This window comes from Barbatula barbatula (genome assembly GCF_947034865.1).
Source record: "Barbatula barbatula genome assembly, chromosome: 13".
NCBI classification, from domain to species: domain Eukaryota; kingdom Metazoa; phylum Chordata; class Actinopteri; order Cypriniformes; family Nemacheilidae; genus Barbatula; species Barbatula barbatula.
In genome coordinates, this window is record NC_136776.1 from 20,612,118 (window position 1) to 20,629,924 (window position 17,807).

The following is a 17,807-nucleotide window of genomic DNA, read 5'->3' on the forward strand; positions in this document are numbered from 1 at the left end:
ATTTTTAATGGGCGTCAGTGGGGATGCTTTTTGCCTGGATAATGTTGTGCATAATGGATGCATCAGCAGGCTCACTGTCCATGCTAACCAAACAAACCTTCACCCCCTGGAAGTACAGCTAAATCTGTACAAAGCTTATGGTCCCAATTGTATCATGAATGAGAAGCTCCTTACAAATGATCTTAACACATGGCCTTGTTCATGCATAAAATACACAAGCAAGATCTTTACAAAATTCTAGCGGCACTGGTTAGCAATATATACGCATGCATGTAACTATTACTGTTTTCTTTTTTGTCTTGTTAATTTTACCACTGCAGACGTTCCCAGGAAACCCTAATTCAGATGGGATTGTTCACCACAAGCTCTCACACTCCATCAGAACACGATTCTTGCGGTTCTTGCCGTTAGACTGGAGTCCCGGGGGATGGATAGGCCTCAGAGTGGAGGTCTATGGCTGTGCTTACAGTGAGTACCGTTTTTGTGGAATAAATGTTCGTCCTGGAATTGTACTGACATGAGGACATTTTTAAACAATAGTTGACCTAAAAATGAAACATCTTTCATCATGTGCTCACTCTCATGTTGAACCTGAATTACTTTCTTTCTTCTGCAGAACACAAAAGGAAATATTTTGAAGAACGTTGGTAACCAAATAACATTGACCCATTGACCTCCATCGTGTGTTCATAAAACCACATTTTTCTTAATATGTTTTGAGTTTCACAGAAGAAAGAGTAATATACAGGGTTAAATTATTGTTATATACGGGCGAGCTATCCCTATGAGGATTCATCTCCCAGCACTCTTAAAGCATTCTTCATGCGTAGTAAAGTTCAACTTTGGTAATCTCTCAACTGCGAATTTGTACAGTGAATATGAAAAATTTTAAAACCAAAAGATACTGTAAATGTCACATACTGACCTCTTGGCACAACACTCATAAAAATGTTTTCCCAGGGCCATCTAAAAAATGTCCCACGCCACATAAATTTAAGCAGTGACCCTGAATGTGACCAACCTATAACTCTCTTGCAGCCTGACATCACAACATGCTTAACAACATGCTTTATGATACAGCTAAAAACAGCTAGTGCTTCCAAAGTTCAGCTGTTTTTGTAGATGCAGATAATTCATAGATGGTGTAAAGTTTTTTTTTACAGCAGTCGCCCTGGGTTGGTTTAGACTTTGCCTTCCGTGTGTATCAAAGCACAGAGTTAGAATCAATCGGTTACCTCAAGGGTATATGCGCCTTGTGCCTGAAATATTTATAACAACGGCACTGCTTGTGCCTGTTTTCTCTCTTTTTTTAACACCCTCCTTGTTTCGTTCTCCTCAGGTCGACCGCATTTGCAGTCCGCTCGCTACCTGCGCCCATTGTCAATTCAAAGCTTGATTCTGCGACCTATCACCACCGTGTTTATTCTGTAGACGTTAATTTGGTGAGATAGGATGGAATGTGACACCGCTTGGGGCGACTCGGTTTACCGCGTTGATCAAACATGATAAGTGGGTGCTGACCACACAGTATTTCAGTAATAGGGTTTGATAACCCCAGACGCTAGCGCTTTCTCAAAGTCAGACCACTGACAGGTTAGCATTAGCATTAGCGGTGGGGGCATGCTCGCGTTTTGAAGTGGCGGCCGGTGAATCGAGCACTGAATTAGCGCTCGGTAATTACATTTATAATTAGCCTGGCGCTCGTGCACTCTGTATTTATAATGGCTTCACGCAAGGTCGCACGAATTTAGCACAAAGCGCATATGAACATGTCTGGTGACCTGAACTTCAGTTAAAGAGTGGAATGTGAATGGAAAATACTTGGCGTCACTGATGGCATAAAGAGCATTCCAACATGTCTGAGGTGAGAGAGAAACACACACATTGAGGGCAGTGGTTTCTCTCCCTCTCTCTCTCTCTCTCTCTCTCTCTCTCTCGCGCGCGTATGCTCTAACTCGAACGTCCTCGGTGGTGCATTGGCCTTATTCATGCACTGCTGAATGCTCCTGAAGTCAATTAGTTTTAAATCTGTCAAGTGCCTTTGCTGCTAACTGCAATTTAAGGCCGTGGCTTCATGGAATAAACAGTTTGCGCGCGTGTGTCCGAAATAAGGAGTGTGTTGCAGGAGCATACAAGTGTGTAGATCATTGTGTGCGTGCGTCGCTGCGCGATGGCCATTAATTCACATTTGTGCACTGCTGCGTTGATACCACCAAGAGACCAATAGATAAAGTGAGATCTACTTCTGGGTTTGTGGCCAGCTTTGTTTGTTTGTGTATGTGTGCTGGAGCAATAAGGCATGCACAAATTTGCCTGCATTTCTGCATGTTGAAATGTGTAAAATGGTGCAGACGGCAGTCTTGGTAAGCTGAAACGATGAAGAAAGAACAGTGAACTTGGTGAACTGTGCACCAGGGAAAGTGCATTAGGAAAGTATGTAAGGTTCCTTTCAACTTCAAGACTTCTACAGTAAGTTGGATAAGAGGAATGTATCAAAATTGGAGAATGAATCCCAACTCTGAAGGGCTTTATGTGGATTTCGGGTAGGCTTTGCAGCGAGGTAGACCGAAAGGTTATACGTTTATTTTTCCATCTGCAATCCAGAATAAATAATAATATCATGAATAATTTATTGCACAGCCTAATTCTGCTGTGCGTTGCATTTTACAAACAGTCTGGCAGAGTTTACACACAGCAAAGAGTTTGAATTTGACTGTACTTATTCTTCGCCTCAGGAAGGATTATACAATGTGCATTTTCTTTTCTTGTCCCAAAACCTGACCGCATTTTCAACGTTCTTTTTTTTAAGCTTTCCATATTTATTAAGGTTATAATAATGCCACTTCTGCAAAGATTTGCTTCTACGCGCCTGGTCCGTTTGGCGAGGGGAGATGGAGAAAAAGAGATACATTTACTGCCCGACCTCTGCGCCCAGGTCAAAATCCACATTTCTTCCTTTTACTACTTGAGATGTTATTTGTTATGAAGGCTTGCTTGGAGACTGCCATGTTTTTTGAGGGAACCTTTTAAGGGTAAAATGAAATCTACTGCCTAGGTCATGAACAGGACTGTGGAGAGGGAAAGTTTAAACGATTTCAACTGACTTCGAGATTTCTCAAAATATATATTTTTTGGTTCCACAGTAGAAAGAGCTTGGGTTTGTTTTATTTGGCGACCACCCCTGGCACTAACCAAACACCTTTCTGAGTGAATATTCAGTGGGATCTTTTGGGATTTTATTGCGTTTTGAAAATCCAATTACGTAAATCTGTAACATCACAGTGTTTGCTAAGGTGTCGTGCGATTAAAGTGATTTGACTTGTACCTGGTAGACAATGAAAACGGATTAAAAAAATAGACATACAAAAATCTCATAGGCATTAAAGCAGGGGCTGATCCATACATAGGGTATGCCGAAATAGCGTAGCGACACTAGCAACAGGCTAGTAACCTCCTAAACCCCCATTAATTACAAGTGGCAATACCTCTCACATTTACTTTAGGAAAATATAGTAGTCTAGTTAATATTATTGGCGGATTCCCCCCGCTGTTCGGCTTTGGGTATGTGTTTATATATTTCATCTTTGGACATCGATGCAGAAGAAGATCACAGAATGTTTTGTAGGAAGGCAAATAAGGTCAATTTTGATCCCGCGTCCCCTTCAAAATTCAAGTACGATGTTCCATTCATTGTCACTAGATTTGTCTTTGTGTACAATGTCTTTACCCTCATTTATTTCACTTAATGATTCGGATTTGAAATGTTTTTCCCACTCTCAGAGTCGGATGTTGCAGACTTCAACGGCAGGAGCTCTCTGCTGTACCGCTTCAATCAGAAGTCCACCAGCACGGTGAAAGATGTAATCTCGCTGCGGTTCAAGAGTCAATGTGCGGACGGGGTTCTCGTTCACGGTGAGGGGCAACGGGGCGATTACATCACGCTGGAGCTACACAAGGGCAGACTGGCTCTGCACATCAATCTCGGTTTGTATTCTTTTAAGTTTTGTAATCCTTCTTAAGCATGCGCGGTAGTGTTTTATCTTCATAATCTTCGCTAACACTTCTCACGTACCATTTACGGCCCTTACTAAAACACTAAATGCATTTGAGGCCCTTATGAGATTCTGTTTAGATTGTACACATGTTTGGAGCCGTTCAGTAAGACAAAACGTCCGCCAGCACAATCGCGGCTGTGAAACAGAGATTTGATTAAGAGGTTGAATCGCACAGAAGTGTAGCGAGCTGTCACCAGGGCTGGTTTAAAGTCCCAGAGTCTCGTCTTCAATTAGCAGCAACCGTCAAATCGAACGCGGCGTACGTTATGCGAGCTCTGATTGCTGAAGTACACACAAATGCTATTATGTTGATGCTGATCATCAGGGCAATGTTTTCCTTTTACATTTACATAAATCAAGCTTTTGCTTTGGGACGTTTTAATGACAATTATGCGCATTTCACCCCTAAATTCAGATTTTCATAATGCATTTAGGTTTTCGAGTTGATGCGATTCTGAGTAATTATACGGATTACTGTTTGTCATTTTTATTGCACTGTTGGACTGTTTTGTTTACATTAGCGTAAATGCGTACATTAGGTTGTACAAATATTAGCGTGGTGTTTAAATACTTCACAATTTAAATGTTTTTGTTCACATTACAGTAAACGACATTTAGGAGATGGGTTCAAAATGGATTTTGAAAAAAGTTAGAAAAGTTTTTTATAGTAACTACATACATAGGTAAGTTTGGATGCTGGTTTGCTGGTTTAAGATGGTCATGTGCTGGTTCCTCGCCAGCTTAAACTAGCTAAGGACCATTAATGACCAGCACATACCAACACACACTAGCATGAAAACATACCTAACCCAGCATATGCTGTTTTTTTCAACAGGGTCAACCAGCACGATTTGATGAAAATAAACATACAGAAAGTAGTATTATTAGTTACAAAAAGAAAATGATAGATGGGTCATTCCTTTTGTTAATTTTAAACCCTCTCCGTTTTTCTCTTAAGACGATGCTAAGACGCGTGCTAGCAGTGGCCACGTTTCTGCGTTTCTGGGTAGTCTGCTAGACGACCAGCACTGGCACTCCGTCCTGATCGAGCGATTTAACAAACAGATTAACTTCACCGTGGACAGACTAACCAGACGAATGAGAACGGGTGGCGTCGACGATTCGCTAGAGGTCGATTACGAGGTGAGGATGTTTCTTACGTTTGAAATATGTATCGCATTACTGTGTAACATAATAGCGAACACACATTAGATCTACGTGCTAAAAGGAAATGTCTCGCTGTGTTTATAAAACCTTACCATTGCTGTCCTGTCCCATTCATTTCACAAAGCTCAGCATCGGAGGCATCCCTCTACCCGGAAAGCCAGGCACGTTTCTACGGAAGAACTTTCAGGGATGTATGGAGAACCTGTATTACAACGGAGTCAACATTATTGACTTGGCCAAACGGCGCAAGCCACAAATCTACAGCGTGGTGAGAATGTTTGTTATTATTGATAACCGTATGTGATAGTTGTTGTTAGGGCCTGTAAAGATGCACAATAAGAACAATTACCGCGATCCTAGACGAATCACATTATAACTTAATCATAATGGATTGGTTTGGAGTCTTTAGTGATTTCTTTACTAATAGCTCAAGCATGTAAATGTGGGATAACATTCTCCAAGTGGTGTTAGTTTTTACCTGCGTTTTTAAGAACTGCATCTCAGCGCTGGCGTACAGCAGGAGAGAACAAACCGCAGCGTTGTGTTTTTTTGAGCCATCGCCAATAAACAGTGGCACAAGGGAGCTTTTCGCGAGAGTAAATTGTGGTTTTGTTCGCATTATTCCAACAAAGCAAGAGAACTTTGTCATTAAAATATCTTTTACAAGGTGAGCAGTCAGTTTCCAAGAGGTCCTCGGGACTTGGATTATGCCTCATTAGAGATTTGCTGACGAACGTCTTGTAAAAGGATTTGCTGGCTCGCGAAAGGTCTGGGGACTGAATTACGGTCATCTTGAAATGAAAAGGAATTTAATGAGAGGGACGGCTTAGCCTAATGGCACATGTTGGTTATCTGACTAAACCAGGAGTGTGATGTTGAAATGCCCACGTTATTTTATATTGTTGAGGATCTATTGCTGTATTCGTCATAAATATACAGCATTTCGATTGCTTTATATATAACAGCCATCTTCCCACAGTTATACCGATTAATGAACGTAGAATGACCAGAATCCTCTTTCAGGTAAATGCAAAACAACAGCGTTCTGTCTTTTTACTTGGAAAATACAAGTTGTGATGTCATTACGCTTATTTTGTGGCAAACGTTGACATGCTGTTGCTCGTGAATCAATGACATCGTATTTGACGATACAAATTTCATTTGTTGACCTTCAAATCGACCTGTATTTGACTCATTCTTCTGTGAAACAGAAAAGAAGATATTTTGAAGTTCTTCAAATTAGTTTTTTTTGTGTTCGGCAGAATAAAAGTCATACACGTTTGGAATGAACAAAGAACACATAGTCCTATATTCCCGCTAATGACCAAATGATATAGTCCCAAAATAAACCGCACAATTCTACATTATTGTTTTGCATTTTCACAGTTCACAGCCTCAAGAAATGACAATCGTTTCTAAATAAAGCAACGTTGCGAGATCTCATTCTTACGCGTTCATTGTTACCGCCCGTTCCCCACTGCGATCATGTTTAATGGCTTGTCGTCCGCTGTCATATCAGCGCAGTCAACTACACCAGAGCACAGCTAATCACCCCCGCCATTAATACGGCCCACATGCTGGATATTGCATCTTTTAATGGACCAGATAGGAGTTCAGCGAGTGCGCGCTACTAATAACCGAAATGCCCGAGTCCCACTTAGTCCCCGCCACCCTCAGATAATTTCACAGCGGACACCACCCCTCGCTCTCTCTCCCTCAATTATGCAGTAGTTTTTCACCGTGCACTCCTAAGGGGCCTTTGGGGCTCAATTAGGTCTAAGCAATGAGGCAACGTGTCTCTGGAGTAACTAGCGCCATCATAGTGGAGATTTAGCATAGCAGATATGTATTGTGCGATACGGTGTGTCTGGGTCAGGAAGTCTACAATGTTTTTATGTCAGTGAGATCGTACAGAATGTTTCGTAATTGGTTGGTTTTAACCAGGGTCAGCGTTTCTGTGAATGTTGTAAGATTCATGACAACTGTTTAGTGTTCCCTGACTTGGATAAATACGTCACCTTCTTGTTGTTCAAAACCTGTAAATGACTGTTTTGTGTGAGACACAAACGAAGATATTTTGAGACATTTTGTTTGTACAATGGAAGTCAATGGAGGTCAATGTTGTTTGCTTGCCAACATTCTTATAAATATACTTCTTGTGTTCTGCAGAAGAAAGAAAGTCATACAGGTTTGCAATGACATGAGGATAAGGAAATGATCAGATCATTTGTATTTTAGGTGACGTATCACACACGACCGTGTTTTGCAGCAGTGGGTACGGTTTCATCGTAAGCTTTGTAGGTGTTTAAGTTTCCCCTTGCCCTTTTACGATCCAAACATATTTGTTTCTTCCCGTGGTCCCTGTGTTGCGGTCCAGAAGTCTGGAGTCGGGCTCATTTGCGGCTTACTGTCTGAGGCCACACTGGAGCACGGATCAATGAACGGTCCACCATACAGTCCGGCGCTGTCAGATTATTGGTCGAAATACAGAACGCTATCCTGTTTCCATTGAAGACAAAACATCTGATTTTATGTTGTTGTACTTAATTTGGTTTTCCAGCTGACCTGTGGGCAAAACCCCTCCTGCTGAAAAAACAATAGCAACCATCACAGAAATTCTAATGATTTCTGTTAAGATACCATTATGAACCATTTGATCTTTCCATTATTAGTTTTAGACATTACTCCAGTATGGTTTAATAGTGTTCTACTGATTCCCATCCGCCAGATAACATCCCAGAATCCATCGCATACCAGTAGACACCATTATAGTTTCAATCAAATCCAACACAATTCCCATTATAACCATTAAATCCATTACATTTTCTATTGTGATCTGTGCAGGGTTTTGTTGTTGTTTTCAGCAGGGCTGTCAAATGAAGAAATATGTCTTTTTGTCCTTTGTGTCTTGATAATTTGTGTATTCTGTAACAAGTAGATTTAACATTATTAACTCGAGCTCATCATATAAAAATGGATCTCATTTTCATTGAACTGTTTCAGATTCTACAAAACAACTGACAACTGTGATATAAAATAATTGTGAAATTGTATGGCACTCTCACTTTGACCAATCATCCCTCCAACCTTAACTTCTCCTTTCAGGGAAACGTGACCTTTACCTGTTCAGAGCCTCAGCATGTTTCCGCCACCTTTCTGAGCTCCAGCAGCAGTTTCCTGTCACTTCCTGCGGCCGGTGTGTCAGACGGCGAGGAGTTGACGGTGACTTTCCAGTTCCGGACATGGAACACAGAGGGGATGTTACTATCCACCTCGTTGAGAAGAGACACTGAGAGGCTCTTGTTGCTAATTGTCAATGGGCAGCTGAGACTCACACACCACCGATCGGCACTGCAAAGCTCTGACATAGTCATTGGTAAGACGCACGTCTGTTTCTGTATGTGTGATGGTTTGTACTACGTTGGATCCTAATATTGTCCACTGAGATCTGATGATGCACCACCCCAGAAAAGTTTCATTCCGATTGGTCGTTGCTTCATTACATCAAATTTGTTTGCCATTGTCACAGATGTTCATGACGTCACACTGCGATAGATTAAATAAAATAAAAAATGTATACTGTATACATCGTAACTTGTTTTCAGAACATATATATATAGTATTAGACTGTTTGTCTCATCTCTATTTTAAAGACAGATTTGATTTTTCTACTATGATTATGGTATTAACTACTACTTCAAACTATAATCTAAATAAAAAGAACATGGCTAGAGAATGACTTGTATATTATCTGAAAACATTTTGCGCAAATCCTCACAGATTTCATATTGTTTAAGAATGTTTAGATATTTGTTTATAAAGCGGAAAAAACATCCACATTCATTCTAATTAGCTCATGTTTGCAGAAAAACGGATGTGAAAGAAAGCTTCCCCACGAGGATATTTAAAAGGTTATGCATTTGTGTTCTTTATTTGCGTCTTAGCCAAACAGCCTGTGAACAAAATCCAAAAGCCTTCGCAGAGAATATTTAAACACAGTTTTAGTTTAGATGCGAAACGCTCACTGGCAGGCGCACCTGCGACTGAATTCAGGATGCGGTTGCGTGGCAGTCTGCCATCGCCGACGCCAAACCGAATCCCTGCACGTCCCTCTCGGGGGGAATGGTGGATTCTCCGCCGGGCTGACATATGCAGATTAACTCGACGAGCTCCAACGGGCAAACCCCAGATCTGTCAATCACCCACCATGATTAATGCACGGCCTCCGAGATGTAACACGCGTCTGTGTCTGCCTCCGCCAGGTCAGGCTCTGAGTGACGGCCAGTGGCACGCGGTGTCCATTAGCGTGGGCGGACTGCAGGTGTCCATCTCTGTGGACGATGAGGCGGCGTCCACCATGCAGCTGAAAGAGAGCGCGCAGCCCGGGAAGAACGTGCTGATTGGAGGTGGGTGGTGGTTTTATAATTAAAAAGTGTTGGTTGGAAATGAGGAAGTGACAGAAATGACAGAAGGTGATGAGCATCATTTAATGCATGTAAAACTGAATTATGGGGGCTGATAATCACTATATTTAGTGAGGTTTCTTAATCAAGCTTTTTGTAATCACTGTCATTGTTTTATATCATGGAATGTAAATGTAATGAAGGCTGATGTGAGTTTTTGAATGAATCCAAAAGTTTTCTCGATCTTACTAAAGTTTGGAGCGATTGGATGTTTGACGTTAGAGGAACTCATCATGTTTAGCTCTGTTTTTTCGGAAGAAAATGTAAAATGAATTTTATTGATAGAAAATGTACAGTATTTCTTTTTGCGTTGGGATATTATTTAACAATAAAGCACATTATCCTTCCCCATATACCCCTTAGATTGTCATTTTTGCATTCCAACGCAATAACATTTTCTTTATATTGTTTTTCTACATATATTGTGTATAACATAATTATATATAATGAAAGCAGATATAAATCGATTGTTCACCCAAAAATTATAATTCTGTCACCCTCTTGTCATTTCAAAATATAAAATAAGATATTTTGAAGAACGCCGGTAACCGAACATCGGAGGCACCCATTGAGTTCCATTGACACAAAACCAATGCAAGTCAATGGGTACTACGGTTGTTCAGTTTCACTTTGGGGTGAACTGTCACTTTAAATAAACTAACTTGACAAATACCCGATTTTAATGAATAAAACATTTCAGCTTTAAATAATGAAGTAAAACATATTTAAAAATGTCCTTATGAATTAGCCTGGATGGTTGGCTTGTGATATGTAAATAAGTGGGACTAAACTGTTTCGGTGCAGTTATAGCTGTATTTATTGCTTAATCAGTGACAAAGCAGATGGTCGTCTGTTGTGGTCTACACTTTGCCACAGGTGTATTCAAAACATCCAACGTTTGCAAATTCTGCTTATTTTGACTGATATAACACTTATTATGACTGATAGAGATGACATAGCTTTTCAGAAAACACATACACTTGTGATGTAGCCAAAATATAATTAATGAAAAGATGGACATACCGAACTTTTTTCAGCATGGTTCTGTTTTATATTAAGTTATGCACATGTTGTCTATACAAATCGGGTATTTACCTTATCAAACTTTGACACAATCTGTTTTATTTACATTTTAAATATGTTTAACAGGTTGCCCCCCAACATTAGCCAATCCTGGATGTCGGAATCCAACGGTGACCTATCAAGGCTGTATACGCTCTATTGTCATAAACAACCAGCCAAACAACTTGTACCTGGTGCAGCAAGGCCTGCTGGGAAACTACAGCAAGCTCCAGTTTGACATCTGCGGCATTCGCGACCGGTGTGTATGCATTAACTATTCCTATTGATATGCTAATGTCAGCTACGTGTTTAAATAAATTATTGCAGTTTGCTCGTTTTGAGATAATGAGTCACACAAACAAGCGCGGTTTCAAAACCGAGAAGCGCCGTGTTAAAATCCGCGACAGCGATTTGCAAGCTAATTGCCGTTCACATTTTTTGCATGAAACTTCAAATGTGGAAATATGTTTCACACCTTGCCCAGGAGGGCCGGCAGTTGTTGCGATGCTTCTGTGAATAACAAACAAACCTCACACATCTGAAGTTTGTTTAACGCTGGTGTATTTCCAGCGAGCACAAAAGCCGTGGGCAAAGTTTTAAAGTGCAACTAACAAGGACGCAACCTTTTTTAATGCATTTGTTCAGTGTTGGAAAGACTGCAATAAATTTGAGGTAATCAGCGATTTGCAAAAAGTATTTATTTTACATTATTGCATTAAAACATGTGTCTGTATATGCGTGTGTGTAGGCACTGCATGGCTCACTCTTGATAATGTGTGTGTTCTTGTGCATGTGACATCGTGAGCGATGTAATGATAGATTTGAATGGATAGAGGGAATGAGCAAATGAGACCGTTTCTCCATTATCTCTCTATCCCTCGGCAGCCTGGCATGTTTTCCACAGTCTGGTCTGTGGCACATGTGCACACACGAGTGGGAGATAAACAGGGAGGTACAAAACAGGTTAGAATTACATCGCTATAGGAAAAGGAATGCTGGGTAAAGGAAGGGAAGAAATAAGGAGAAGGACGATGGATGGATAGAGAGTGATGGATGGATGGAGAGTTATGTATGGATGGATGAAAGGGACGGATGGAAGATAACAAGGGATGGATATAGATTGATGGATGGTTGGATGGATGGATGGATGGAAGATAACGAGGGATGGATGGATATAGATTGATGGATGGAAGATAACGAGGGATGGATGGATGGATGGATGGAGGAATGGATAGAGAGGGATGGATGGATAGAGATTGAAGGATGGGTGGATGGATGGATGGATGGATGGATGGAAGATAGTGAGGGATGGATGGATAAATGAAAGGGATGGAAGATAACAAGGGATGGATGAAGGAATGGATAGAGGAATCAATGGATGGATGGATAGAGAGTGATTGATGTATGGAAGATAGCGAGGGGTGGATGTATGGAGAGTGATGGATGGTTGAAAGGGATAGATGGATGGAAGATAATGAGGGATGGATGGATGAAAAATGGATAGAGAGGGTTTGATGGATGAAAGGGATAGATGGTTGGATGAGAGGGATGGAAGATAGCGAGGGATGAATGGAAGATAGCGAGTAATGGGTGCATGGAGAGTGATGGATGGATGAATGGGATAGACGGATGGAAGATAACGAGGGATGGATGGATGTATAAAGAGGGTTGGATGGATGGGTGGATAAAGGGATGGATGGATGGAGAGGGATTAAGTGATGGATGGATGATTGAATGAAAGGGATGGACAGACAGACAGATTGATAAGAAAGTGAACAAAAGGAAAGTCAGATCGCGTGGAAGAAACAAAAGAGAGCGCAAGAAAGGAAAATAGAGAAACTGATTAAAAGAAAAAGCAGCTGGAAGAAAGGATGAAAGAAGGGGAAAAAGGCGGAGAGCCTACAAAAGAAAAGGCAAACGTAAGAATAAATAAAGATAATGGAACAAACAAATGAACGCCACATAAAAAACAAACGCAAGAGACAATAAACAAAAGAAGTCAAATGGGCTAAAAAGGAAGGATAAGGAAGGAGAGCAAAGTAAATAGAAAGGTTTTTGGATAAACAGAGCGAATAGCCTCGTTTGGATAAGAGCGATATACGCAGAGAAAGCTAACCGGAGGAGAGAGAGAGATTGTAAATCTCTACTCGTCAGTCTCGTCTCTGCAGGTCTTTCTGGCAGCGTGAGCCACATTCTTCACCGGGCAAATTCTCAGGCCTGGCACCGGGGCAGATGACTGCTGGCAGAGCCGGCGTGCGAATGAATTGTGATTTTAGCTCTGCCAACATGCTGTGAACGGTCCGGGGGGAGAAGTCAGTTCCAGGCGCATCTCCACAAACCTCTCGCTCTGATGCCTGCTTGTCGAACAATATTTCAGATGGTCTTTTGACCAGCCGTCACCGCTGAACCAGGATCCACCTTAACTGTGTATGATGAGGTTAATATAACAGAAGAAACCATCACCGTAACCTCTGTTGAATTAAACATACAGTTTGATGTCAAACATTCATATTTAAAATGTTTGACATCAAACTGTATGTTTAAATTTTAAATACAATCCCATTGGCATGGAGTTTTGTTCTCTACTTATTTAAAAAGTTCGCAAATGTTAGATCTGTCTAACTGAATTTGAACTTTGGCTAGCTAGCTTTGACACCTGCGTGATTCTTCAAAAGTATAAGAACGCTTGATTCTAAATGGTGTATGAGGATTACCTTTAGTGGAAACGTGTTAGTACTTTTAAATGGTCGAGCACCAGCGTCCAAAGTGAAAGCACAGTTGTTAGATATATTTTGAGAACACGTCTGTAAAATACAGTAAAGAATCCTTGTGGGTCCAGTTTACTGTCTCACATTTTTATTGAAGATGTAGTTAATGTAGTTATCTATTTGCCTGAGATATCCACATTTTGAAGATCGTTTTTTAAAAACTCTACAGTTCCTCACAGGAGCAGTCCGTCTTAACTTTAGATCTGTGTGTGAAGCGTCCCTTCTTAAGGCGTGACACCATCTTTGCCTTGTTTAGTGCAGCCACGTACAGCAGGTGTTGCTCAACAGTTTCTAATTTCTTTTTTGATAGATTCCCACATGAAACCAGCAGTATTACAATTCAAATATGAATCACATATTCATAACTTTTATGTCTCAACGTTGCAAATTTTCATTTCATTTTAGTTACATTTTCAGCTACTTTTGTGTTTTGTGCTTTTGATATTTATTCATATATTTTCTTTTTCGATATTCAAGTTTACATTTATTTTATATTTCAGTCGTAGTTGTCTAGATTGTATTTATTTTCTGTTGATCATTTTAGTGCCAATTTAAACTTATTTTAGTTTATTGTCGAGGGAACATTGCTCAGATTTTTTATTTCAATTAGCAGTAATGTTTTGATAGTTTTAGTAAACCTTAATAACTTTGGTGTTCACTTACTATTGGTCTATTAGCGCTTTTTAGTAAGGTTTATTCTGATTTGTCGGTCAGTGATGGTAGAAAACATTGTCATTATGACCATCAATCTGCAGGCAAAAATGTCTTAAAAACTATTTGGTATGATCTGCCGAGTATGAGTGTCATGGAGAGCCACATGAGGCTTGCAAGCCACGAGTACCGAAGTAAGCTACGAGAACCGACGCTCGAAAGTTAGCTCATCTGTTATTTGGTTCAATAAAGCTCATCAACCTTATTTAATGAAGATAACCGGCGCCTTTTGTGAGTTTTGGCTGTCCTCTAGCACGAGCGAGAAAGTCCCGAAAGGGTGCCTCCACTCCAGTGACCTTTGATCGCCGTCCTACATCATTTATGGACACCTAGCCTAGCGTACTTTCCCTCAGACGCTTGCTATCTTTCATTCTCGCTCTGTATCTTGACATCTTGCTTTTGTCCTGTCTGCTCGTCTCTTTATCACAATGTCTAACCTATAACTGGGCCCCAAGTCCCTGTCCACACAGTTTGATACATCCAGGCAGATCGATAGAGATTTGGACAGCGGCCATTGGGCCAAGACGCCGCTTCTCCCTCCAACAATCCCCCTCCCGTTGCCCTGAATAGCGGGTATATTTGTGGGTGAAAATATGTCGCCGTCCAGACCTGTGAATCATTTTTACCCATAATGCCCTGCTATTCAAGAGGGCTTACCAGAAGCATAAACAAAAATGAGAATGAAGGAGAGATAATCTTTAATCACAGCCGCTTTGGCTGAATGAAGATTTGCAACACAGCACTTTAGATATCACGTCTCAGCCTCTTCGATGATGTTCCCCTTAACCTTTCGGTACTTTTTTCCAAAAGAATGCCCTCTAGTGCTTAACGTTGCAGAAACTACACAATTAGACAAGTATTAAAACGTTTTTTGGTGGGTTAACAGTCCGGTTTCATCTTGCATCGTCTGTGAGCACTGAGATCAGTATCTTTTAGAAACGACCACCGCCGGCTTGCAGACGCAACCACAATCCTGCGGTCCGTGACGCGAGAGGCGGCTGTCATTCCCCCGCTCCCTTTTTCTCATCACACGCTACGTGAAGATGAGTTATTTGTCGCGACACTGTCATTTTTTTTACCTCTCATGATCTTTTGTTCCCTCTCTACAAGATAAATCAAAGTTTGTGTCATGCATGCTTCTTCTTTCCCCAAACCTCTGCAAGTATTTATATTTTGTACATCATGTTGCGAGTCGACAGACATTATTTCAACGTTATTTCAACGCCACGCCATATTTTACGCAACATTTACACAGAGGTTGTAATTTTACAGCGAAACGCATGCCCTAACTGTTTTGTTGGGGTGTGTTTTAACAAGCGAGCGCTGCAGGTTCAATTAGCATTTTTACACACAGGTGTTTAGCATATGCTTTGCATTAAATAGGATTCAATACTCATCGGCAAGGATTCATTAAACCGGGTTTACGAGTTCACGCATAATGCATCACGAGCATGTAGATTGTTTACCTGCCGATTAGAGAGACTAAACAATAAATACCCCATTTGTGAGCAGAAATTGATTTCGTAGACCGTTAATAAGCTCAACGCTGCATGCACGGAGTCGTCCATCATTTCAACAGCTGTATTGCTTGTACCTGTTTGACAGAAATCTCGGAAGAAATGGAAAAAGAGATCTCAGTTCCAGACTTCATTACTATGGCAATCTTTCAATACCGTTCTCATCCTTGAGTGCGTATTCAGCGTGTGGCAAAATTGATGCATCCTTCTTCATGAGCTTTCTGACTCGCCCATCTATTTCCTAATAGTTGCTTGTGCTTATTGATTGATGCCACGTCTTTACATCACGTTCCCCCCGAGCACAGAATGTATTACGGCTTGATATTGTACCGTATGTCGCAGTGCGTCGTTTGTGTGATTTGTGAAATTCTGTAATCTGTTTGCCCCCTCTGTACGTATGGTGAAAGTTGCATTTTTTCTCTCAGATGTCTTTCAAACTACTGCGAGCATGACGCGGAATGTTCACAGTCCTGGAACACGTTCTTCTGCGGCTGCTCGGGAACCGGGTACACGGGAGCCACCTGTCATAACTGTGAGTTGACAACGATAACAACAGTCACAATTTCAGCACAAATAGACATAATGTTCAAAACATTGTTTACTTTTGTCAGTTGTACAATCTTTGGACTCCTTAGACTCCTAAGTTTGGTGAAAGATGAAAGTGGAAAAAGAAGGAAAGAAAGAAAAGAGAAAGAAGATATAAATTGAAAAAACTGAAAGAAAAAAGGGAAAAATGTTTAAGTGACACAAGATTGAACGATAAAAATGGAAAACCAAACCAAAAATTATAAACAGAGTTAAAATGAAATGATATTGGAAATTTGAATGGAAATAAATTAAAAGAACAATTGCTAGAAGGAAAAGGAACGGGAAAGAAAGAAAGAAAGAAAGAAAGAACGAACGAAAGTGAAAAAATCCACAAAAAGAAAATAATTATAAGAAAGATATGGGAAACATTTAAATCAAACAAAGATAGGGAAATGTAAAAAATGAAGAAAGAAGAAAGAAGAAAGAAAAAAGGAAAGAGAGAGAGAGAGAGAAAGAAAGAAAGAAAGAACGATCGAAAGTGAAAAAATCCACAAAAAGAAAATAATTATAAGTAAGATATGGGAAAGATTTAAGGAAAGAAAGAAAATATTTAATGAAAGAAATGGGAAACATTTAAATCAAACAAAGATAGGGAAATGTGAAAAATGAAGATTGTATCAAATACAATTTATTAAATTATAATATTTTGAAATAAACAAATAATATAATATAATTTTTTTAAAGTACTTAACAATTCTAATATTAATAATAAAATATATATTAGTAAGAAATGAAACAAAAAAGGGTGTGCTCTACACACACCAAACATTTTATTAAATGTTCATTTTGTTACATTTTATATACTAGAAAACTGAACAGAAACTGATTTTATAAACTGAGTTTATTGCTTTTGCCCCATCAGCCATCTTTGAACCTTCCTGTGAGGCCCACAGGCTAACAGGAAGTGCCTCTGGATTTTTCTCCATTGATCCTGATGGAAGTGGTCCGCTCAAATCTACCGTCGTCTATTGCAACATAACCGGTGAGTTTACTGTGGAAAAACAATATAAGCTTTAACACGAAACAATAGAGGTGAATTAGCTTATACCGCCGCGGCCATGGTAAAAGATTTTGATCAAATGCTTCGTTTTTTACCTGTACTCTTGCTTCACATGAGTATAAAAGGTTGATTTCCCTGAAAAGTGAAACACTGCGGCACGAGTTTTGGAAAACCCGTCTGGAAACAGTCATCATTTTATTTTCGCTAATGGTTCGGAAACCCCACGCAGGACCTGCAAGAGTCTATATTTTTGTATTATTTGTGGCTTGGGAGTTCTCGAAGGCACATGGTTGTTAAATTGTTGAAAGGAAGTTTTGGCCGAGGGGAAATTTGCTCGAATCCGCACGAAGGCCGAATCATTAATCAGACCTTGAACTTGTCTGATGGCTGATGGATGTTGTGCTCTCTGCCAGCGCTGTCCCCGCTGTGTAGAAAGACGGACCTGGTTTTATTAATCAGACCATTACACATGCTAC

General features: G+C 40.3%; 1 protein-coding gene across 1 annotated transcript in view; it reads left to right on the top strand.

The window, feature by feature from the left end:
• The window catches only part of cntnap5b (contactin associated protein family member 5b), a gene marked incomplete at its 5' end in the record, with an annotated part of 40,652 nt that overhangs the window by 13,270 nt on the left and 9,575 nt on the right, over positions 1-17,807 (top strand). Inside the window, 9 exons of the mRNA XM_079471020.1 lie at positions 321-468; positions 3,781-3,984; positions 5,014-5,198; positions 5,347-5,490; positions 8,328-8,598; positions 9,485-9,628; positions 10,835-11,006; positions 16,169-16,275; positions 17,194-17,313. Coding sequence (XP_079327146.1) covers positions 321-468; positions 3,781-3,984; positions 5,014-5,198; positions 5,347-5,490; positions 8,328-8,598; positions 9,485-9,628; positions 10,835-11,006; positions 16,169-16,275; positions 17,194-17,313 — 1,495 coding nt within the window. The remainder of the gene's footprint in view (positions 1-320; positions 469-3,780; positions 3,985-5,013; positions 5,199-5,346; positions 5,491-8,327; positions 8,599-9,484; positions 9,629-10,834; positions 11,007-16,168; positions 16,276-17,193; positions 17,314-17,807) is intronic.